This window comes from Larus michahellis, chromosome Z (assembly GCF_964199755.1).
Source record: "Larus michahellis chromosome Z, bLarMic1.1, whole genome shotgun sequence".
NCBI classification, from domain to species: domain Eukaryota; kingdom Metazoa; phylum Chordata; class Aves; order Charadriiformes; family Laridae; genus Larus; species Larus michahellis.
The window spans coordinates 9,910,388-9,934,075 of record NC_133930.1 but is presented as its reverse complement, the minus strand read 5'-3'; the positions used below and the strand labels follow the sequence as shown (position 1 = coordinate 9,934,075).

The window sequence follows — 23,688 nt, the reverse complement described above, 5'->3', positions numbered from 1 at the left end:
TCTCTTCCATCTGCACATCTATACCCTGGTGCTTACAGGCAAGGATGAGAAGGTGGTCACTGTCCGAATCCATGCCTGTCCTGCCCTGGGTCTCTTCAAACCCAGCCGCTTCTATCCCAACAAGAACAATGTCCGGACAGCCTGGTTCATGGAGCAGAGCACCCCTAAAGAAGGTAGGGCCTGAGGCTGGGGGAACACAAGCTGCTCGGTTCAACCAGAGACTGCACCCAGTGTGCAGAGGTGGGTTCACTGCGGGCCTTTTCTGTGGTTTGTGGTTAGGTCCAATGTGCTGTTGTCTCCCCACACAGGAGCCACTGAGCCCCCAACCCCACACTACAACAACTCCATCCTCTGTGACACGGTGATGCTCTCTCATCTGCAGTTCTTGTCTAGCGCAGCCACTGACTTCCCAGGCATGAAGGATGGCCTGGCCCTTCTCAAAGTTTGGCTGAACCAGCGGCAGCTCAGCAAGGTATATCCTGTGCCAGGGCATAGGGCAGGATCTGCTTGTTTGGCTAACCTGCCTTTTTCCTATTCTCCCTTTCCTGGGGCAGAAAGGTGGTGGTTTGGTCCTGGTTGGTGTGGTGGGCTTGTGACTCTGATTTGAGTTATGTTAGGTTTCAAAGAGCTCCATCCTGCCCTGTTGGTTGCAATGAGTCTGTGTGTACTGGACAATCGTGCTTCTTTGACATCCCTGGAATGATGTAGTCGTTTTTTTTCTTTGAGAATTTTGTCCCATTTTCCAAATAACTTTGAGGTATTGCAAGGGGATCCATATCTCTGCTTATTGTACAGGGCTTTGCCTCAACGTCTTCCTGGTGGGCTTGGGGGCTGCCAGGCTGGAGATGACAGAGAGCAGAAGCAGTCAAATGAGGTGGGCCCTGGGGCTCGCAGTGCCTTGTTGAGCTCTTGTTGGCTCAGCCCTCTGTTTTCACAGGGCTTGGGGTGCTTCAGCGGCTTCTTGGTCTCCATGTTGGTTGCCTACCTGCTGATGAAACGCAAGATCGTCAAGATGATGAGTGGGTACCAGGTGCTGAGGAGCACCCTACAGTTCCTGGGTAAGTTTCCAGGGGCCTCTCTGGGCAGGGAAAAGCTGGTGTCACCAGAGTCTCTGCATGAAAGCCTAAACACAGTGGCAGAAGGGGGAATTGTGGCTTTTCTCTCTCTGATGGTGAGACCCTGTGGGTGAGATGGATGGGAGGGGATGAGGCAGCTGAGCAGGGCTTGATGGAGCAACTTGCAGAGGGGTGGGTGGGACCTATCACAAGGTGGAGGCCAGCATTGCATTGTAGCACTGTTTATGTTAGGAGACCACAGTGGTGTTGCCATGTAGCTGTACCACTATCATCAGTGGGGAAGACACAGATGGTGGTGTGACTTGTTCCTTCCTGTCTGCCCACAGCCACCACTGATCTGAGCGTGACAGGGATCAGCCTAGCAAAGGATGTGGATGCCTCCCTGGTAAGCAGTCTTCCGGGGTGGTCTCATGCCTGTGTCTGGCTGTGCTGCTAGTGCTGCTTGGGCAGGGACATGCCTGTTACGGGGATGTCAGATGGCAACAAGATGGTGGTGCCCTGGTGTTTGTGCTGCGCTATGGCACTAAAGACTGTGTTTGCTCTTCCAGCCTGTCCTGGATGACTTCCACCAGGCATTTGAAGTGGTTTTTGTGGATCCCTCTGGCCTGGTGAACCTCTGCGCTGATATGACTGCCAGCAAATACCACCAGGTACTGAGCAGACTCTGATGACATCCTGAGATGCTGTCTTAGGAGGCAGAGAGTGGTTAGACGTCTCAGAGGGGAACATTGGACATGGGGAAGGGGTTCAGTGTTGTTTTTAAAGCTTTTAACATCCATCTCCAGCTCTGAAGCTTAGAAGTGAATTTTAAGACTTGGATGTACCTGTCTTGCTTGAATGATGGAGGAAGGTTGTTTTCCATTTTGTGGGCACCTTTGGGTGGAGCCAAGCAGATGCTTAGCAGAAATAACTGGTTTGAAGTAAAAAACCCCAACCTTGATGTCATGGCTATCAAGGAGACTGTCTGGCCAGCAGCAACGGCTGTCAATGACTTGGCTTCACGCTGAGGACAAAGACTGTCTGGGATCGGGGTCTGTTGGTGACCACGGAGCTGGGGTGCCTGTGGTTGGTAGGGGAACACTGGTGACCACTGCTGAGGGATTTGCTTTCCTTACCCCCTCCCATTCATGCCCTTGCTCTGTCTTGTCTCCTCGCTCAGGTTCAGTTTGAAGCCAAACACTCCATGGAAATTTTGGATGATCGGATGGTGGATGGTTTTCAGGCGCTGCTCATGACCCCAAAGCCCATGCTCAGAACCTTTGACCACGTCTTCCAGTGAGTGTCGCTGGGCTGGTGGGGTAATGCTGAGGAGCCTGTTCAGAGGGGAGTGGGCTCCTTCTGACTTTGGACTGGGGTGGATTTGGGCCTGTCCGGTGGGAGGTGGCCCTGCTAGCTCTGAGGTAGACACTGGTGCCTCTTGCGTTTGGCCATTCTGCTTTTATTGTCTAGATAGCATCTTAGGAGGAGGGCAATGCTTTGGCATTTGGGAATGATGATTGTCCCAAGGACCAGCTTCTCTTCTGGTGCATCCTGAGATGCCACAGTGCAGTGTTTCTTCTGTAGCCCGTATCCTGGGCCAGGGTCCTTAGCTCCCCACTTTATCCATCCTCTAGCATATCTCTCTCTCTCAGAAAGGATTTGCTGACAGAGATGGGTGACCAGTTTTCCTCCTTCTCATGTAGCCTGAAGCATGTCTCCAAGCTGCAGGGTGCCTGCAAGAAGATGCAGCTGCTGAATGAGCTGATGGATCGGGGTGGGAACTACGTGGCTGCAGCCCTTCCCTTCATTGTCTCGCTGCTGGCCCGTGGGCTGGCTGAGAGAGCGCTGCTTGTGGCTCACTCCTTGCCCCAGATCCCTGAGGTAACGCAGCTTGGCAGTGACACTGCATCCTTCACAGCACATGGGCTCTTATGTGTCCCTCATGGCACTGCTGAGCATGGGGAGGGGATCTTTGCTCAATGAAGAAGGAGACAGTCCTGTCCCCTTTGTGGGGGATACAGGATCTGAGGCCCTACACTGGGGTGTGGAGTGCAGCTGGGAGGCTTGTTCTGGCCCGGTGATGGGGCAGGGTGAAGACAACTTATTTTTCATCAGGGAGACCTATTAAATAACGCTTTCCCTGTCCATGCGCGTCTGGACACCTGAGGGCACATTGCAGCAGATTCATCTAGTAGCCCAATATCCCAGCAGCCACTGCTCCAGCAACCTCATCTCTCCTTGTGCTTCATGTTCCCTGTTTTCCCACAGTGGCCAATTGATGCGGAGCCCCCAAAACACAAGGATGTTGGGCCCCTGACATTTGGGCTCCTGTTTGTCCCCGAGTTTGCTGCCAGCACACTGGAGAAGGGACCACAGGCTGATCACCCCGAGGTGAGGGGAGCCCTCCTTGTGCTGAGGAGGGTGGAGCAGAGCTGGTGCCATGCTGTGGTAGCAGATGGCTGCGGGGCTGGCTGACCATCATGGGAGTGGTTTGGCCAGCCCCAGCAGTGACCCATGTTCCTGGCCTGGCTTGGCCAATGTCCCCCTGCAGGCCTTGGACTTCCGGACCTTCTGGGGGGAGAAATCAGAGCTGCGGCGGTTCCAGGATGGCAGCATCTGTGAGGCGGTGGTGTGGGAGGCCGACACCATCTGCCAGAAACGTCTCATTCCTGAGCAGATTGTCAGGCACCTGCTGAAGCTGTAAGTTGTGCCGAGCAGCAGCCGAGGCTGGGGGACCTGCAGCTGTGTAGGGGTCACTGCCGCTTTCCTGGCTTGTGCCACATCCCTGGTAACCCCGTTGTCAGCTTCACGCTTTGGGGGATGTTGTGGTTTCGGCTTTGTGAAATATGGAAATCATAATCAGTTGTGGTCCTGATGCTGCGAGCTGCTCCCCAAGAGAAGGTAGGGAGGGCAAGCAGATGTTGCTATATCTTCTGCTGATAGAACCATAGCATGGTTTGGATTGGAAGGGACCTTTAAAGATCATCTAGTCCAAAATCCCTGGCATGGGCAGGGACGTTTTTCACTAGATCAGGTTGCTCAAAGCCCCATTCAATTGGACCATGGTAATGCTAAGGGCAAGGAGGCAGCATGGTCCTGCTCTTACATGCAGGTGGGATGTTGGGACGCTCGTTGTTGGCAGAGCTGGAAAAGAAGCTGTCTGGACCTTGCCGGATGTTTCATGTGAACCACTACTGGGTCTGAGAGGATTTCAAGGTTGAGTCTCCCTGCAGCATTGGAAAGCCTCCCTGTAGTAGTTTGTGCCTTCTGCCAGAACCGAGGCTCTCTTGCACAGAACAAACGGGTTGCCTGGGCCTTTTTATCCTGACTCAAGGAGGGGTCTTGTGAGGAAAGGCTGCACGTTGGTGCCTTTGGCTTTGAATCCTGTGAAGCTGCTTGAGGAGTTGTGCTGCTTTGGGTGGATAACTTGGACATGGGAGGAATGCACAGAGATTGGTCTTCTCACTGTGACCTTCCTGTATGGAGGGATTCCTCATCCTTGGGCAGACTCTTGCCTGTGGCACAGCATGCGGTTTCAGGATGGATGAGTTGGCATGTCATAGCTCTAATGCTCTGTTGTCTTCTTTCACATAGCCATGCAGACATTCCTGAAGCCTCCATCTGCTATATGGGAGCTCTGATGGAGTCTGTGATCAGGACTGGGCAAGAGGTATGGTTACTCCCCCAGCTGGGGCTTTGGGTTTTTCAAGGAAGGGTGGTATGGGGAGGGCTATAGAGAGGTTGTTTTAGCTTTGTGGCTCTGAGGCAGCTGGTGATACCCAGGAGAAGGTAGTGAGGGTAAGGAAAATTTCTGCCTGCGGCGCTTCGATTGGCAGCGTGGTGCTCTCCTTGGATCTGCCAAGCCTTTTGTGCCAACCAAGGTATAGCCTCTAAAGTCCTCTTGCTATGGCAGCCCTCACACCCCATTTTCCCATGCAAGCATCCTGTTGGCCTCCTCTCTTTGCTTGCGTTTGTTACGTCCACATCATCTGAAGATACACCACTGTCCCACTGTGCTCCTCTGGCTGCACCTTTCAGTTCTGTGTCCTTCAGGACATGGGCCAGACAATTCTGTGCCTTCATCCTGTATGTCCAGCTGGGAAACCCAGGAGAAGGATCTTTCCTGTCATGGTGGAAAGTGCTAGATCGTGCCCGCTAAGCCCTACTTAATGCTCCAGCTGAATGTGCAGCTGAAACAAAGAAGCATTGCTTTGAGACAGAAAAGATGCATCTTGGAGGCTGGAAAATGTCACCCTCCCTGCTTCTGCTGTCCAGCTTGTGAAATTAAAGCCTGGAGATGAGCCATGAGCACTTCAGCACCACTTTGCTGGTCTTTTACCTGGTTGTTGGATGGAGAAGGAAATTGTCTCCTTTCCCCTTTTAAGAGCAAGGAGGAGCAAATCTGGTCGCAAGAACCTTCTGTGCCAGGAGCAGTTGCAATCTGGGCAGAGCTGCATGTCAGATTTGGGATAAGGTGCTAGTTTGTACAGCCTGTTTGGTGAGGCAGCAAAATCTGTGTGTCCTTGCAAGCTTAGCCTGGGGCGAGCAGGGCTGATAAACTCTGCGTTGAGAGGGGATGCACTTCCCTGCAGCATGAGGGGCATTTAGGAGTCTGATTGTTGCTAGTCCTTGAGGAATGAAGGAGAAACTCACTGCTGTGTGAGGGGTGGTGGGTTTGTGTGCAGGCAACCTGCGTAGCCTGCCGTGGTCGAGGGACATGGGGGATGATGCAAGGTGGACGGTGCAGCCCGCTGTAGAGACAGGGAGGGATTTTGTCATTTGTGGCACACCCCGCAGAGGGTGCTACTGCACTGCCATGAGGCCCAGGCTGGTTGGCTCAATTCAGCTGCATCTGAGCTGGGCGATTTGGCATCAGTGATGTCTCCTCCCCCTTGTTCAGGCTCTGCTGTGCTTTGGGGAGGTGAAAGCAAAACGGGCAGCAGTAATTCTCCTTTTGGTGCTTCTCATCTGCCCTGCCCTCTTAGGGCTCCGGCAGTGCCCTAGAGATTTTCTGTTCTCTGTCTTTACTTTTGCCATGTTTCGCAGCTCTGCCTTGGCTAAGGGTGTAGTTGGTGCAGTTTTCTGTTAACTGCCATCTCTGTTGGTGTCATCGTATCTGGCAGGGAGGCAGTAGCAGACCTCTCACCTTGCCAATATGTGATCTCTTTACTCCCAAGTCACTCTTAGCTTCTCCCTTCCTAGGGAGAATGGTGGCAGTACAGCTTTTGGTGCCATTTGCCACTTGAAGTGCAGCCTCTAGGATGCCTGTGTCTGCTGGGGAGCTGCAGACAGTCTTGTTCTCGTCTTTCCTCTCTCTCTTACCTCTCTGTTTTGCTGATTGCTCTTGCCAGAAGCTGTTCCCTGGGGTGGCAGTGCTGGCTCCTTGAAGCTTGGCTGTGATACCAGCCCTAGAGGGAGGTGAGGTGGTCGCCTGTGCAGGAGCGGGAGAGGTGAACAGAGAGGCTCCCTGTGTGTCTGCAGGTTTCAGGGACAGGTGAGGAGGCCATGGTCAGTGTCATCTGCTCCTACGACGACCTGAGCCGCAAGCTTTGGAACCTGAAGGAGCTACCGCTGACGGTGACGGCTGTGCAGGGTGTCCATCCAGCCCTCCGGTATACGGACGTGAGTGTCCCTGGGCACAGCCCGCGCATGGGGGTCTGCAAGGAGCTGGGGGGATGCCCTGGGGTGAATGGGGACAGAGAGAATTAGTCACTGTCTGCTTTTGTGACTCCTGAGATCCCTTGGAGCAATGTGGTGCCTCTTCTTTGCTGTCCTGTCCCTTGGGCTGGCTATGCACAAATTGCCTAAGCCCTCCATGCTGGATGGTGGGGTGGCAGGTTTGGGGTGAGGGGGTGCGTGGTGCCGTGGGGTTTCAGCTCCCTGTTCTCAGTCCCTGGACGGCTGTTCTCTCCCAGGTCTTCCCTCCCATTCCCATGAAGCCAATTTATTCCTTCCACACCCGAATCAGGACCAAGAACTTGCTGCTTCCCTCAGAGGAGAAGCCCTGCCCAGCCTACATATCCCCTTTGAAGAGTAAGTGGGGAGAGATGTGTGCAAGAGATAATTTGGTGGGGGGAAGCGGAGACAGGCAGCAACACTGACTCCGTTACTTCTATGTTAGTGTGCCGCAGGCAGGAGCAGAGCCCTGCTCTCCTGCTCTAACCTCTAATCCTAGTCACCCCCATCTAACACCCCATTTCTGCATGGGGCTTACTCACCTCTTGCTGTCCCTTTGCCCCTAGTTGTCTGCCATATGGAAGGCAGTGGCCAGTGGCCGCAGGACAAAGATGCCATCAAACGCATCAAGGCGGCCTTCCACCTCCAGTTGGCTGAGCTCCTCGAGCAGCAACACCAGCTAGTTTGCAGACCAGCAGTCACCCACACTGATGTGTACAAGGTAAGGGAGTGACGGGGACCTTATCCAGACCTGACAGGAGGGGGCAGGCAGGGGGCTGTGGCAGTGGTTCCACTGGACAAAACCAGGATTTGTAAGGTGGGCCTAGGGAAGAGCGTAGTGGGACAGTGCTGATGCCAGGATGCTGCTGCTGTTGTGTCCCTGAGGCGCAGTGTAGCACACCAGCCTGCTTATGTTACCACCAAGCTTGACTTCACTTTCTGCTCCCATCTCAGGATGGCTACGTTTTCCGTCTCCAAGTAGCCTACCACCGGGAGCCCCTGATCTTGAAGGAAGTGGTGACCCCAGAAGGGATGCTCAAGTACCAGGACACAGAGGAGTCTCGGCAGTTGGAGCTGGAGACATTGCATCTGCCTTATCTAACCAGCTCCCTGCATGGGTAGGTGAGGTGGGGTGTGCCTGGGGGGCCCGGACACGAGAGGTGGCTGGAAGCCGGTGTGAAGGTGCCCTTGGATGTTGGAGGAGGAGGGGAGAGGGAGCTCACTGTGGGAAGTGGCCCTTGAGCCCACCTTGTAAGAGTCTCTGCGGGAAGACAGAGGGACAAATGTGGGTGAGCATGGCACCAGTTGTCCCTGCTGTCACATCTGAGGTCAATGGTATGGGGAGACAAGTACCGAAAACCAGCATGGTTAGAGAGGAGCATGTTGCAGCATTTCCCCTTTGTTCCTCCAAAATCTCAACACCTGCAGAGAGTACCCTGTGCTCGTGATGCTGCACACATGTTCCTGGCAAATTTTTGCCCCTCTCTTCTATCTTGCCGAATGCCAAAAGGCCATTTTGGGTCTCAGGATGTGGGGTGAGCAGTGGCTTGTATCCCTTCTCGCAGGCTCCAGCAGCAGCATCCCGTCTTCGGCAGCACTTGCCGGCTGGTCAAGCGCTGGATCAGTGCCCAGCTCCTGAGCGACAACATCTCTGAAGAGTGTGTGGACCTCCTTGTGGCGTTTCTCTTTCTCCACTCAGCCCCCTTCACACCGCCTAGGTGAGGATGAGGAGCCCGGGTGAGCCTGATGGGCATGTAGTGCTTTTTTCCTTACGTGGGATGGAGGAGGGATGCTGCTAGGGCAGGAGGTGCTGAGAGAGTGCACAGCACTGAGCATGAGGCCCTTGTGCTGCCAAAACACTGTCCTAAGCCCTGTTGGGAGCAGCTGGCTAGAGGAGATGGAGATGCTTGATGCTTCGTGGCTGTGGCTTACATGCCCAGTGCACTTGCAGGGTGAGAGGCGAAGGAAGTAAGGATGGGACGAAGTGTCCCTGTGGCCTCTGGGTGCTGGTGGCACAACTGTGGGGTGTCTTGTGCCTTCTTGAGGACTTCTTGAGGACTGGTGGGGCTGCTTAATGGCCAGGAAGGCAGGAGCAAAGGCTGCAAAGGCTGACTTCTGGGGTCCCTTCGTCCTGGAGAGGACTCCCAAGGGAAGGGCAAGAGGCCAGCTGCTGAAAGCGGAATTGGAGTACCACGTTGGTAAATAACCCTGTGGGGCCAATTGCTTTCTGTCCCCTGGCAGGTGGACACGATGTGGCCCAGAGGGAGTGAAATGAAGTTAAAGGGAGTGGTTTTGCTCCCTGTGGAGCCAAAAGGTTACTCTGCCCTGCAGTTGGGGTCCAGTTTCCTTCCCCAAAGTAGCAAGGAGTAACAGCTTGGTGCCTAGAATGCTTCCTTGTCTCCTAAAATATCCTGCTAGCAGGAGCCCTGTCGTCCCAGCTGTCTGACTTTGTGTACCTGTTATGTCACAGGGGAAGAAGCACAGTGGGAGCTTGGCTGCTGTTGTTCGGAGCTGCACCAGAGATGGGAGCAGCCCTCTCTCCACCTCCCTCTTGCTGTAACTCCAGGAGTCCAAGTTGGGGGAGTGATGAGAGATGGGGCAACTCGGGGCAATGTTTCACTTTTTTGCTGGTTTCTTTTACTTGGGGAGGATGGAACAAGGGGGGAAGGACTTTCCCTGGGGATTCAGAGAAGGGGAAGGGCCTCATGCTTGTTCTGGACTTCCATCTCTCACCACAGGTATGCGTTTTTGGGCTGCCTCTGGGCTGGGCATCGCTAAGTCCCCTGAGCACTTCTTGCTGCCCAAGGGAGCAAATGCTGCTATTGAACTGTTTTGTCTTGCCTGCAGCTCTCCCCAGGTGGGGTTCCTGCGCTTCCTCGACTTGCTGGCAACCTTTGACTGGAAAAACAACCCTCTGATTGTTAACCTGAACGCTGGCCTTACAGGTGAGCAGGCAGCGTGCAGGAGAGTCGTGGCTTGAGTCTTGAGCTCTCCTTGGTCAGCACCTGGATCCAAGGGTCTTGGATACATGGGGGTTTTATGGCTTCTGCTGGGGGCAAGGAGGTTTTCCCCTCCCTTACTCCTGTCCTGCCGTGCTTTAGAAGCCCTCTGCTTCTTCGTAGCTGGTACTTTTGCTTGAGGCTTTGCCCTGGCTCTTGGGGACCAAACCTTAAATTGTGCTGGGAGAGCAGTCAGGTTCTTGAACGGGGAGCTTCAAAGCGTCCTGCACTGTTTCTGCTTTGAGAGCACTGCTGCACCACTCAGATCACAGTGATGGTCTACTAGTCACCAATTCCAAAACCTGCAAGGGAAAAGGGCTGCAGTCCTCCAGGTTCTGTTACCTGCTGAGCGTTAAGAATTTCCTGGTAAAGGTCACTGGTTTCCGAAGGAGCATATTGGTACATCGAAGTGGACATGCAGCCCTTCCCTGTTCTTATTTTTTGTCTGTTGATCAGCTTTTGGATACGTGCTGCCTTTCCCCAGGAGCCAGAAGAAACCACGGGATTGTCTTGGCTTTGGGTGGTGGTGGGGTGGGGGAGATAGCTACACCCAGCTTTTAAAGCTGATTTATAAGAAAAGGTAAAGCTGCTTGGGAGTGGTGTGGGCAATGCCAGAGGGAGCAGCTTTTTCTGTGTGTTTCATCACTCCCTCATATTTTTATTTTTTGAGAGGGAGAATTGGGTTTTGGAAATCGATATTTTTCCACCCTCCAGCTTTTTTTAATGAACTAAATGGGAGTGGTTTTGGCCAAAGAGCTATTTTTGTCCTGACTTGAGGTAGGGGGGAAAGTAGAAAACTCTTTGGGTACAAACTCTGTCATTAGCTTACAATGTGAGTTCCCAGCCTGTGTCAGTCCCAGTGCCTGCTGTGTCTTGCACCGTGTCTGTGCCTGCCTGGGTGGGTTTAGAGCAAACATTCATCTAGCCCTGCATCCTGCCTCGAAAACTTCCTGCAGGCAGGAGCTGAGGGAAGCATGAGAGCAGAGCAGCCTTTGGCGATAGAGCTCTGGTTGCACATGGACTGTGGGATCAGAACGTGGGAGAGGATAAAGCCTGTTGTACTGCCCTTTTCTGGGCTGCCATACATGGGTGAGAAGGCTGGAGGGCTGTGGATGGGGCAGAGCATCTCACCCATCTGCCTGCCCTCCAGATGCTGACTGCACTGAGATCAAGAACAAGTTTGTGGCTGCTCGCCCTCGCCTCCCTGTCATGTTCATTGCCACCCCCAAAGACCAGTGGAGCTCCATGTGGACCCAAGAGCAACCCTCAGCGCAGGTGAGCTGGGCCCTCTGTCCTTGCCATGTAGTGGCTACTGGCTTGGGGAAGTTCCCTGCTCCCAGAGCTGGAACCGCCTCCAATGGCCCTGTGGGTGAGCGGGTTCCCTGCTACATCTGAACTTCTGAATTTCACCCTCTGGCTTTCTTCTGTTCCCAGATTTTGCAGCGCCTTCTTGTGCTGGCCTCAGAGTCCCTCCGCGCCCTGGAGGAGCAGCTCATGGACCCACTCAACAGCCAGGATGTGAAGGTAACCCCCTGGCCAGCACAGGGGTTTTCAGGCTCTGGCAAAGCATATTGGTCTTCAGTTATAATTGCTGGAATGTGTTAGAATCATAGAATTGTTTTGGTTGGAAGAGACCTTTAAGATCATCAAGTCCAACCATTAACCTAGCACTACCAACTTACCACTAAACCATGTCCCTCAGCACTACATCGACACGTCTTTTAAATACCTCCAGGGATGATGATTCCAACACTTCCCTGGACAGCCTGTTCCAATGCTTGACAGACCTTTCAGTGAAGAAATTTTTCCTAATATCCAATGTAAACCACCCCTGGTGTAACTTGAGGCTGCTTCCTCTTGCCCTATTGGCTGTTACCTGGGAGAAGACACTGACCCCCACCTCCTTACACCCTCCTTTCAGGTAGTTGTAGAGAGTGATAAGGTCTCTTTCTCCAGAGAGATAAAGATAAGCCTGTTTCTCCAGGCTAAACAATCCCAGTTCCATCAGCTGCTCCTCCTAAGATTTGTTCTCTAGACTCCTCACCAGATTTGTTCCCCTTCTCTGAACAGGGTTGTTCAGAGAAGGTGGTAGTAGGATTCAGGCTGTGGCCATGTGTGGTTGCCCGAAGATGAAGAGCAGCAAGGATGGGATCTGGGAAACTGGTGCCTCTGCTGTGCTGTCCCACTTCTGGGAGATGCAGCTCTGGATATTTGGGGTGAAATATCATTCATTGGGAAAAATTTATTTTGCATTCTCTGGTTTTCTTGGGGCATGAGCAGACCTGCAATATTCCCATGCCAAATTGGTCGCATGTTCGTGGCCAGAGCAAATGCTGCCTCTGGAAGACTCTGTCTTAGTGTAACTGTGCAAATCTGGCTTGTGTGCTTGAGTCTAGCCAAGCCCAGGGCAGCGGAGGTTTTGGTAGGACGCTAACAGGCACTTTAGGAAGATAGTATTTTGGTTTGAGCAGAGGAACAAGGGCGTATGTAATCTAACCCTCTTCACTTTCTTTTTTAAGTTAAAACGTCCATTACTCAAATGGACCTGGGAGATGGAGACAGTTATTTGCCCTTTGAAGGAAGATACATGCATTTTGTAGGGGAGCTTGTTGGCATGCCAAGTAATGACTTAGGCAATTGAGGCTGAGAGGTCTTAAAGTGGTTAGATATGACAGATTCATATTAGAAGAAAAACCACATAGAGTGGTGTTTGTTTTTTTTTCCTGCCTAGGCAATATAAAAAGCATTTACTGACATTACTTTCAGTTCTGTTGCATTTTGCGCTGGACATATTACAGGGGTGAGATCTACTTGAGTTGGTAGCATTGTGCTTTACAGGGCTGTGAAGAGGTGAGATGCTTATGTGTGAGATATGCCCAGTGTGCTGCAGTTGCAGTGCAGACCCAAAACGGAAACCCAAGAGGTGCAGTGTGAGCTGGGGGTGGTTAGCTCCTGAAACAAGCCGTTGCCTGTCCATAGCATCCTCCCAACGCCCCAACTGAGTCTTTTCGGTCCTCCTTACCCCTGCATTCCCCTTGGCTGTTGCAGTGAGATCCTTGCTTATCCCCAGGGTATCACTCTGGTCCGTACCAGCATCCTCCCCTGTGACGTTCCTTAGGGCTAAGCATGAGACACTGCTTCCAGGGCTGCTAATCTGTTTATAAGCAAAGCGTGGGGATAGGAGGATGGAAGAACTGTCCTGTTATTACGTGGCTCCTTGTATCCCCTGGGTGTCATTTGGTTCCTGTTAGTTTCTTGACTCCCCTCTGTGTCCTGAGACTCTACCACATGTGGCACCATTACCTCACCATCTGTCCGTCTCTTGACTGCCCACCCCACTGTCGTGCACTCAGGTGGGCTTCCTGGGGTCTGTGGTCAGGGCTGGAGAGGAAGGCCACACTGGCCCCATGGAAAGCTCTTCTCCAGGGACCGTCCCCAAGTCCTGGGCACAGCAGTTAGCTTTTTCTGCTGAGCTGGGAGTCCGAGAGACAGTGTCATCCTTCTGGCTATATGTCTGATGGGGATAGGGAGTATCTCCCTTCTCTAAGGGTTGAGCTTGCCACAGCCCAACTGTACAGCAATCAAGTGTGTCCTTCCTGGTGCACTTTGGTGGTCCAGAGAACATTTAGCCTATGCACCAGGAGATGTCCATGGGGAAACCACCTTGCCCTCGACAAAGTCCTTGTTACAGCACTTGCATGGGGTATAGAGGAGTAAGGGTCACGTCCTTCTGATGCAAGCAGGGCCCATACTGGACTGGGGACATGTCTCAGCTCAGAGGGAGTGGGATGGGGGGTAGGAGCTTCCTGTGACACTGCTACAGCTGTGTTTTTCCTGTAGATGTCTTGGCAAACTTCTGACATAAATATCACAAAAATTTTGGCTTTGGTTTACTGCTTTCTAAGGAGAAGGGAATAAAATGCAAGCAAGGACTTGTGAAACCTCTCTCATCTCTCCTGCTCGCCTGTGTCCTGTATTGAGTAGCACTGGTCTTATCTCCCTGCAGATGGTCTTCCGCCCTCCTTTGGACCTTTACGATGTTCTAATCCACCTGAATCCAAACCAGATTCCTCGGCATCTGGAGAGTGTGGACCGGCCACTAAAGTCGTTTTCCCGGGGCGTGGTGAAGAACAGCACTGCCATGAAGATCCTCTTTCCTGTCGTGGACTATGACCCCGTACAGTGCTACCTCCAGGAGCTGAGAGTAAGCATGGCCCTTTCGGGGGAGACACAGGGGGCTACCTGCCTAAGGAGGAGCTGCCTTCTGACATTCAGGTCATTAGTTGAGTGCCACTGCAGGACCTAGTTGGTGCATCTTTATGTATTTTGCATGCGATGGTCACTCTTTGTATGCATCTGAAATAGCTTCTTCAGCAGAAGACTTGGTGAATGCATCACCATTCCATGGAAATGGGAGTGCTGCTGATGTGAGAGTGACCTCAGATACAAAGCACCTGAAGCTTTTGCTGAAGAATATGATATTTTAGTGCAAAAGTAGCTTTAAGCCGTTTGTCTCTAGTCTGTTAATTGACTTTTCATGTCTTGCACCAACTGGAGTGCACGATGGGCAGTAGCTGCCCATATTTTCTGGAGGTATGTACAAGAATCCATGGTACCAGTATGGCTCCTGCTGTTAGGGAAATGGTTGCATGAACTGTAGAAGCTTAATATTGGTCACCAGACGGTTTCTCTGGAGCTGGTTACATGAATGATAGCAGAGGAGGTTGGTAATGTGGATGTATGGAGAACACTAGTGTCTGAAATTATCAACCCAGTGCTTTTCCACCGTGTAGCCATGCCAAAGTCTCAGCAAGCTGGGGAGTTATGCAAGATGCTGGGTGACAGTGGTGATCCACACCAGATCTGGACAGACAGTGCTTTGCAGATGTGCATTCTCTGCCTCTTTGGCCCTTCCCAGCTTTGTGTGCGGAAGCTGAGTAAATGTTAGAGTGCAGAGAGGTGGAGCTGGATGCCCCCAAAACCTGGCTTGGCTTTCAAGTTGCTGTCATCCTTTACCCAGGGAAGTGCTGTGAACAGTGCCAGAACTGCTGTAGGAGTCATAGTCTGGCTTTAGCAGGAAGGGTGCTGTGAACATCTCTGGCCCCATTCCCCACTCAGGGCAGAGCCATTTTTGAAGTTAGAGCAGGTTGTGCAGAGTCCAGTCCTGTTGAATCATGACTGTCTCCAGGGATGGAGATTTCCCACCTCGCTGCCTCAATGTTTGGCCACCATTGTGAAAATTTGTTTCCTAATATCAGGCTGGGATTTCCCTTTTTGGAGCATGCGTTGGCTGCTCAGGTCCCTATGCCAGCCAGGCTGGGCTGGTGGCATCTTGCTGGAAGGCAGAGCTGGAGCTGCGGGGTCTTCAGCTTCAGCTGTGCTCTGGCAGCTCCTGGCTGGCCCTCCCGGCCCTCCCAGCCCTCCTGGACAGCATCCAGGTCAGAGAGGTTTCCTCTTTCCCTTCTCCTGACCAAAATGCCAGGAGGGTTTTGTCCACCTTCCCTTATACTTCTCTTGCCTGAAGATTTGGTATCAGCTTCTCTCCAAGCTTGCGCTAGGGAGAGAGGTGTGCCTGCAAAAGAAAAATAGTTTTTGGTTAGTATCTCTTCTCTTCCTGGGCTGCATTCTGCAGGCTTTGCAGCATTTAGCATTTGCTGGTCCCCAAGTTGTCTAATCATGCACAGCCACTGAGTGTTTCTTTGCTGCCACTGTCAGGCTTGGCAGTGGTGGCAGTTGCAAGGAGGAACAGGAGAAAGGGACAGATCTTTCCTCCAGGTCTGCAGAAGAAATTGCAGAGGTGCCTGAATTAAAACTCCAATTGAGGCTGGAAGATGCTGGGTACATTAGGTTCAAGTGCCTCTTTCACCTTAACGCAGGTAGCTTAGGAGGTGGCCAAAGGAAATTTGGAAGGATTTCTTTGAAGATTTCCTCAACCCTGGGCACAGTCCTGTTAACCTTCCACCCCGTCTGCCAGCTGCATTTCGTGCTGATATCTGCCCAGTCTATGGGAATCTGCTGTGGCTTCAGTAGAGGTGCTGGGTCTAGCAAGGTGTGAGTTTGGTCCTTTTGTCGCCCACAGCAGGTTGGAACAGTCTGGGGTGGAAGTGGGGGGCAAGGAAGTGAGAGACCGGGATGCGTGCGAAACCTCTTTAAATTAAGTCCTCAAAATTGTCTCACAATTTTCTTGCAAGTAGCATTGCTTGTTTACCTGGAAAGTCATAGGGGAGAAGAGAGGGGAGAGAAGGTGCTCAGTGCTCTCCTGCCTTCGAGAACGAAGGTGGCTTTGAAGATGGAGGTCCTGTGGGACATGTTGCAGAGAGTATCTAGGGGGTTTCTTGGAGTCTAGGATATGCAAGGAGGGGGAGAAGCACCCAGCACAAGACTTTTTTTAAAAGGGAGCAGGATGCATGGCAGTTGGGAACTGTTCACTATTTCACTCTTTCCTGGCATCTGGATCTGAGGAGTAATATCAATACTAGCCCCTCTCTTCTGTTACGTGTATGGTAAGGATTTGACCTGCCACCATGAAACCTCAACCAAGAGGTGCAGGTCTGTATAGGAAATGGAGTTTCTTAAGCCTGAAATCCCTCTCCATGCCATGCTGGAAGAGGAGGGGTTAGAGTTGAACGGAGCCTTTCAGCAGCTGCCAAGGCACTGGAGGTGCCTGCATGCACAGGGCCGGAGCCTCTGAGACCTGGCAGAAGGCTGCCTTTGTGCTTGAAGAGGAACTGGAGACTGTTGGATGAGCCGATGGGGAGAGCAGGCTTCTTGGCGAGGCTGTTAACAGGCTTGCAGCAGATCACGCTGGATACCGAGGTTGTCAATCAGGAAACTCATCAGGGTGTGTTGCAGTTTATAGGACGTTTTTGTGCTTGTAGTCAACTCGGTGTCAGCAAATGGCTCCAGAAGTGAAAGGTGCAGAATAGACTTCCCTGGAAAGCAGCTTTCATTATCCTTTAAGCAATTATAACTCAATTGATCCAGTTGATTATGACATCCAAACTGAATTTTTGCTGTCCATTTTCTCTACTACAGGGAATAACAGACTTGGAATAGGGTTTGGTTGGGTTACAAATTACAGCTGGTCCTAAATCCAATATACTAACATCCCAATGAAGAAACATGGGTGTAAGCAAAGGTCACGTTGCCTTGTTGGAAGCAGTATTGTGTTCACTTGGTGCCTCTCATTCTTTGGCCCGAGGGTGCTCGGGATGAAAAGAGCAGAAATCGGTCAGAGGTTTCCCTGAAGAGCGAGCTATGGGGTAGAGAGTCTGAAATCTGCCTCAGCAACTCTGGCTGGGGGGCTTTTCCTCCTTTTGAAGGCTCTGAGATACATATGACTGTGTTCCCTTGCGGCTGTCGTATTGGAGGTATCTTGCAGTACCAGTTCACTTGGCTCTTGTAGCTTCCAGATCAGTAGCAGGCAGACCTGAAGGGGCTGATGAATATCTCTTTCTGGGAAAACAGGTGTTTCTTCTGGAAAAATCAAAGAGGTGATGCTGCACGTTCTCTCTGGTAACTCAGCCATGTCCACCTGTGTTGGAGGGCCTTAAAAGCCAGCTTTTCACTGCAGGGTCATCAGCAAGCAGGTGGTGCATGCTGCCGATCAAAACTACCCCATCAGAAATCATCCAGCTCCGTGTCTCAGTGTTACCAGTGTTGTTGCTTGAAGGCAGGAACTTTGCATCGGCTTTGTGCTTTGACCTGGCTTTGGCTGGTAGCCTCTCCAGCACCTTTTTATTTCTCCTTCCCTGGCTTTTGCTTCTCAAAGCAGCTTATCCCCATCCTGCAGGCTGGGAGCCCTGGGGTTGATCCAAACACAGCAAGAAGTTAGTGCAGGAAAGGAGTGTGGTGACAGCAGTGAATCCTTATGAGAGATTTTGGATGAGAAGGCACTTGGATGCAGAACTGGCTGGCTTTGACTCAGAGTAATTTGCTATCCCTTAATAGCACAAACCACAGAATTGAGCAACAGGGTTGTAGCCGAGGTGGGTTTGTAGCAACAAAGGGAGACATCTGCCATGGAGCGATGCTGTGGGATTTTGATCTTTTCTATGAGCAGAAAAGAAACATCTACCCTTTTCTGAGCTTGCCACGTGAAAAAGGGATTTCAATGCCCAGGCATATTGGTTGAGTTGAGGGGAGCAGGACATAGCATCTTCCTGTGTCCATGGCACAGTAACCAGGAGACCCACTTTTCTCCTCTCCAACCTGTTTTCTCTTAAGAAGTCCTTGTTCTTCTCAAATCAAAGGGGTTAGCAAGTCATGAGCACTCTGGAGCCGAAGGATTCCTGCATGCCTTCCCCAAGGAGCCTAATCAGAGGAGAAAATGAAAGGAGGGGGGAGGTATTGAGTCCTGACTGCTTTAATTTTTCCTGCTCCAAGGAGATGTGCTGCAGGAGCTGGTCTGATCAAGTTGCTGTGGTGCCTGGGAGTCTCTGGGTAGAGATGAAAGGTTGGTCATGGGATTCAGTTGGGATATTCTTCAATTCCAGGACAGATCTCATAGAAAAGGCCTGTTCTGGGAGTCTGTTTAGATGAGAAGGCTTTGCAGACAGTTGCTTTTGAGGGAAAGCAGGTGCCAGACATCCTGCAGAGAGGGCTTCCCTGTAGCTCTAGCCCATCACCAGCCTCTGCAGTGCCTACGGTCTTGAGCACCTCAGCAAGCAAACCCTGTGTCTGATCCCAGCGTGATTCTCCAGCAAGGCTAAATTAAGCGTCTCAGATGAGGCTCTGGTGGGATCTCTGTCGTGGTTGCTGGTCTGTGTCATGGTGGCTGTCAAGCTGTAGAACCCGCAGCTGTTTGTTGGGGACGTGGCATGGGAAGGCTCAGTCAGCACACCTCTTACTTCAGAGTGGCTTGGCTGAGCTTGAGCTCAAGGGGGCAGTCTTTCTGCCCACATCCAGCGAGTCCTGTGGATATACTTGCTGTGCCCATCTACATGCATTCAGGAGCTCACAAAGCCTAAAGGCTGTGGTCACCTCCCCAGGGTCCAGAGCTGTTTTCTCATTGTGGGGAAAATCGGATGAAGCTGTCTGTACCACGTCCATCTGCATATCTATAATGGCTGTTAAAAGACCTAACATTTCTTACCGGGTCTTTTGTTTCAGTGGGTCACTGGATGTGAAGTGCTCTCTTTTACTGAGATTTATCTTTCTCTGGCTGCACGTGTCTACCAGAGCTCATGGCAGAGGAGCTGCCTGTCTTGCCCATCTTGTTTGTGGGAGATCTTTCCTGTACAGATGAGCAGGAAAATGTTTCCTGCTTTACTGTAAACGTCCTTCCCTCTAAAGCAATGTTTTGCATTTCTTGCACCTTCAAACAAGACATATCTGGAAGACTTACAGCCCTTTCCTTTCTTCCTCCCATGGTGTAGGAATGCATATCATGCTACTGCATGTTAGGAAGGAATTAATGATATTAAAAGTTCTTGGTTTCTTACAGTATATAAGCTGTGGTTACTGGAGGTAGCTGGAAATGGTGAAATTTCAGGTCAGACTGCTCCCTTCCTTTTTTGACTGACAGGCCTGACTCCTCCTATGGAGACTTCCAGATAGGCAGATATGAACTGAAAAAAGCTCTGTGGGCTCTAGTACTACTGAGAAAAACTTCCTGTGTGGGTCTATGCCCTTGGAGGGGCAGAGGTGGCAGGAAATTCCCTGCTCGTATAGCTTCAGAGCAGCTATGTGACTCTTAGTGTAGTGCCCAGGGTTGGGGGTGGATGCACACACGTATGCATATGCACACAGGCATGTATTGAGGCATCAGCCCTTCATGCTCCTTGGGTGAGCTCCGAGGGTACCTGTGGCTACATTTCTTGTGTGTTGGTGATGCCTTCCTAGAGGTCTGCCTTGGATTCATCCCATAGGAAGCGACTGAAGACTTTAATCTCAGATGTTTTGATGGATTGGTGGACAAGGCATGTTTGTTAATGCAGCCAAAACATGGGTGGCTTTTTTTTTTACTCCATACTTTCCCTCTGCCCCAAACCCCCAGAACAAGGATGTGCATGTGGGTCTGGTGAGGCACTCGGAGGTGGAAAAGTTTGTATAGTTTGAGATACCTTTTACCAAGTGAATCTGAAACCTAACACACAGGTTTCTTTTCTCTTTTAAAACCCTGCTGACACAGCAGTAACCCCAGCCTGGTTTTCTTGACAGTGCTCCTTGCTCTGTTTGAGCATGGGGGAAGGTTCTGCCTGTACCTGGTAACCTGCGAGCATCAGGGCAGGTTGCAGTAGGATGACAAGGTCTTTAAAGCGTTAACCACAAATGCAGTGATTTGTTGGAAGTAAGTAGCTTTAATAGGATTTTATACTGGCAGATCACTCGCTGAAAGCACTTGAAATGTTCTAAGCACTGAGCAAGTGTTGATTGATGCATTTACCACTTGAACTGCCATCGCACCAGGAAGAGCTGCTAGGTGCATTTTGGGTGCAGAGGCCTCCCCAAACGTCTCCTCTTTTTCCAGCGGCTATGATGCAATGAGCCTGATCTCTGGGTATAAGTAGGAGCAGTGAAAAAGTGGGTGGATAAATGGTTAGGCCAAAAAAAACCCACCCCTAAACAACAACGATGTAGTTGCTTAACTAGCAATGAGCGCTTACCTCATTGCAAAATGCATGCTTCAGCCCGAGCTGCTTAATCCAGTAATCCCATTTTAGATCAGGGTATTGTTTTACTCACTACGTTTCTCCATTCTTTCATTCCGACAATCCAGGTGGCTCCTTACAGACCTTGAGCTAATCTTACAGGTGCAATGTACCCCTTTCCCAGACAATGAGGCTCCTCTGAATTGCAGCCCTGAGCTTGGAGGTCCCCTGTATTTCTGCGAGATAGGAACCAGCTGTAGGTTTTGCTGATGGCAGGTATCCACTTGAGCAGGGAGAGCTTTCCCTGGGCCTTTAAAGCTGAATTGCAAGGAAAGATACAACAGCTTCAGAAGGGAATAGGGATTCAAATGCACTCCGTGCCTTTTCTCCCTTTTCTCTTAGGCTTTCCCTTGAGGAAGGTGTTTGCAGGCTCAGGCAAGTCCAGTGGCACTGGGCATTGAGCATAGGATGTGGAAAGGGAGGTGAGGACTGTTTGCTTTTACTCCCCAAGCCTCTGTACAAACATAAGTGTGGTGACTAATATACCAGACCCTTTTAATGCTACAGTTTCCCAAGAGTTGAATGTGCATCTCCATAGCTTGGTGGAGCTGACCCAAGGCACTATTATAGAACGATGCTGGGAGCAGTGCAAGTGCAGAAGCTTTCGCTTTGCTGGGATTATGAACTGGATGCCGTTCTTTTAACCTCTGCTCCCTGCTCTCTGGATAAAAGGTGCTGGGTATTGGGGCTGAACAGTGGTTTTATTGGGAAATGAGCTGAGCCTGGGAGAGTTCTCTTCCTGCAAATGCTCCTGGCTCCTGTCCAGCAAGACAAGCCTGTAAAGAAAACATCTTTCTCTTAGGGAGCATCCAGTGGCACTCAACCTCGCCCTGTAGGGTAGCAGAGCTTTTTCAGGTTCTCACATGTTCTGCTCCCCTCTGGTTCGGAAAGCTGCACGTTGGCGGTCAGCGTGCCCTGAGGTTTTTTTGCCCTTTGTTGAGCTTTTCCTCCCTCCTGCCGTTTGCCTTTCGGCAAAAGGAGGAGTCTTCCCTGTTGACTGGCACTGAGCGTAACCCGTTGCTCTCAGCTGAGAAATGCCAGGGAGGGTTGCCTCTTTCTCAATGTATTTTTAGACAGTGGTTTTTCTAGCCAGTTTGTGAGATAATGCCTTGACCAGCCTTTCCCCCCATGAAGATCCCGTGAAGCGGGATGAGCTGGCAGGTCTCAGGATCTTCCCAGCTTGATGGCCTAATCGTGTTGCCCTCTGTTTGTGGTACTTCAAGTCCGAACTCATATATCTGGCTCTGAAGGTTGCAGAGAACTCCACCCCTCCCTGCTTATCAGGTCTTTACTCTTAAAATGCCACCCCACCCTTTGGGATCACTGGTAATACCAACCCAATCCACGTTTTTTATCTCCTACTGCAATCTTGGTATGTCCATACAAGACCCCTCCAAGCTTGCCTTTGACTTGATTATTTTTCAATGCACATCCTCATGAAAACCTCATGATACAATGATGCCAGCAGAGACCTCTGTTTGTAAGAGTGTGGGTGAGTTGCAGCTGGAAACTAAGGGAATGGAGAAGAAGAACGAAGAAGGAGCAGAGGGTCTGTATTTCTTGCAGTAGATTGCTCCAAAGCTGGTGAGGCCATGTGCAGAAACTTGTCCTGTACTGATGCTGGGGGCTGTTTGCTCTGCCTGGTAAACATGGGCTATTGCCTCATGTTAATCTCCACCAAGATGAGTAAGTGCCAGGGAGCAGCTTTTTGGCTATCTTGGTCAGCTGCACTCGGGGTGCATATATCCAGATACCAGTGTGTTGGGTGCTGAACTGTAGGGCCAGACTTTTGTGTTTGAAAAGTTGCTTGTACTGTTGTTTATTCTGCTGCAGCGCTCATCCCCAGCCTTTTTGCAGTGCTGGGAATCCAGTTTGCGTGGGCTTGGGGGAAACCAGACTGTGGACTTTAGTCATCTCTTTATGCAAGATCTCTTTTTGAGCTCTTCTGCCCAGTGCTACCGAAGGAGATACTCATTGACACAGCTGCTGAAGCACAGGGGCAAGGAGAGCAGATTCCTGCAGTGCCTCCATTGACCATTCCATCTCTTTGCACCTCACAGGACTTCCTGTTATGTAAAATTTCTGCTGTTATGTTTCCTTTGAGGACACTGTGTGCTGACAGCACATGGTGTTTGTCCTGGGAGAAGAAGGAGATTTGGTACCTTTGTTGCACAGACTGCAGAGCTTGAGCTGCTGGCCTCCAGTGAAAGATCCTTGACTGGGGTTGGTCTTTGCTGCCATGTAATGAAACATATTATGGCAGGATTGCCTGCTGGGCAGGGCCTGCCTCTTGCCATCTGATGCACTGTGAAGTTTTGGATATGGCTGTTGGACGCTGGGATAGGACAGTTTGGTAATGCCAGATCCAGCTGATGGGTGACCATGGTGAGGAACACTCAGTGGGTAGTCATCTAAGGGGTCCATTGTCCTAAAGATGTATGTTGATTTCTGGGTGCTCTTCCAGGCCTGTGGGAGGTGGTGGATCATGTTTCTGCTTTCTGGGACAGCAAGAGGTAGTCAGCAATGAGGTCTGCATGCAAAACTTGGAGGCAGTGCACTGTATCCATCAAGGCTGTGGTAGAAGAGGTAGGAGGAGGCACTCAGGACTTGTCCATGGGCTGCCAGTTGCTTTCTTTTTTGGGTATTCATTGAAGAGTTGCAGCTTTGGTCCTGGCTGGTGTGGAGCTACCATGTGTGAAAGTGTAAGGAGACTGAATCGGGGGTGGTCTCTGGCTCTGGGATGTCTGGCACAACCTCTGTTTGTTTTCTTCCCTAGGATGCCTTCAGTGATCTCGCCTTGTTCTTCTATGACAAGCATGGTGGGGAAGTGATTGCAGTTTTGTGGAAACCTTTGAGCTTTCAGCCTCAGCCTTTTAAGGTGAGTTTTTGGCTCTACTTTAAGCTTCATGTTACCTTTATGCCCTGGAAGCTTGGAGAGCTTTTTTTTGTTTTCTGCATTGTAATTGCTTTGTCTAACTCTTATCAGCCCCAAAGGCCTTTGAGACAGAAATGGAGCTTAGACTTCTGTCCCTTCTTGGAAAGGGTGAAACCAAGATAGGTTTGTGGCTACAGTGCCCCCAGTCATCAGCAGAGCTAAGAGGGGATCATGTGTCCCTGGACAAGCCCCAGCACCATGATCATGGGTCGGAACAGAGCTCTTTGTCCCAGGCGCTCTTCTCTCTTCCCCTCCTGGGAGGTGGGTGATGCCTCATTTGCCAAAGACATTTGGTGTGTCCAGCAGGCTGTCCTATTCTTCTGGCTTTGGTCGTCTTGCCCAGAAACGTCCAGCTCACAAGATGCTGCAAG

The 23,688-nt window shown here is 51.2% G+C and overlaps 1 protein-coding gene across 1 annotated transcript in view; it reads left to right on the top strand.

The window, feature by feature from the left end:
- NOL6 (nucleolar protein 6) overlaps window positions 1-23,688 on the top strand; it is a 30,813-nt gene that overhangs the window by 3,419 nt on the left and 3,706 nt on the right. The window contains exons 6-25 of the mRNA XM_074570320.1: window positions 39-173; window positions 309-472; window positions 938-1,058; window positions 1,403-1,461; window positions 1,625-1,726; window positions 2,236-2,351; window positions 2,759-2,936; window positions 3,324-3,446; window positions 3,607-3,755; window positions 4,650-4,725; window positions 6,537-6,677; window positions 6,971-7,088; window positions 7,298-7,452; window positions 7,686-7,849; window positions 8,297-8,449; window positions 9,579-9,676; window positions 10,881-11,005; window positions 11,165-11,254; window positions 13,737-13,934; window positions 23,159-23,260. Coding sequence (XP_074426421.1) covers window positions 39-173; window positions 309-472; window positions 938-1,058; window positions 1,403-1,461; window positions 1,625-1,726; window positions 2,236-2,351; window positions 2,759-2,936; window positions 3,324-3,446; window positions 3,607-3,755; window positions 4,650-4,725; window positions 6,537-6,677; window positions 6,971-7,088; window positions 7,298-7,452; window positions 7,686-7,849; window positions 8,297-8,449; window positions 9,579-9,676; window positions 10,881-11,005; window positions 11,165-11,254; window positions 13,737-13,934; window positions 23,159-23,260 — 2,567 coding nt within the window. The remainder of the gene's footprint in view (window positions 1-38; window positions 174-308; window positions 473-937; window positions 1,059-1,402; window positions 1,462-1,624; window positions 1,727-2,235; window positions 2,352-2,758; window positions 2,937-3,323; window positions 3,447-3,606; window positions 3,756-4,649; window positions 4,726-6,536; window positions 6,678-6,970; window positions 7,089-7,297; window positions 7,453-7,685; window positions 7,850-8,296; window positions 8,450-9,578; window positions 9,677-10,880; window positions 11,006-11,164; window positions 11,255-13,736; window positions 13,935-23,158; window positions 23,261-23,688) is intronic.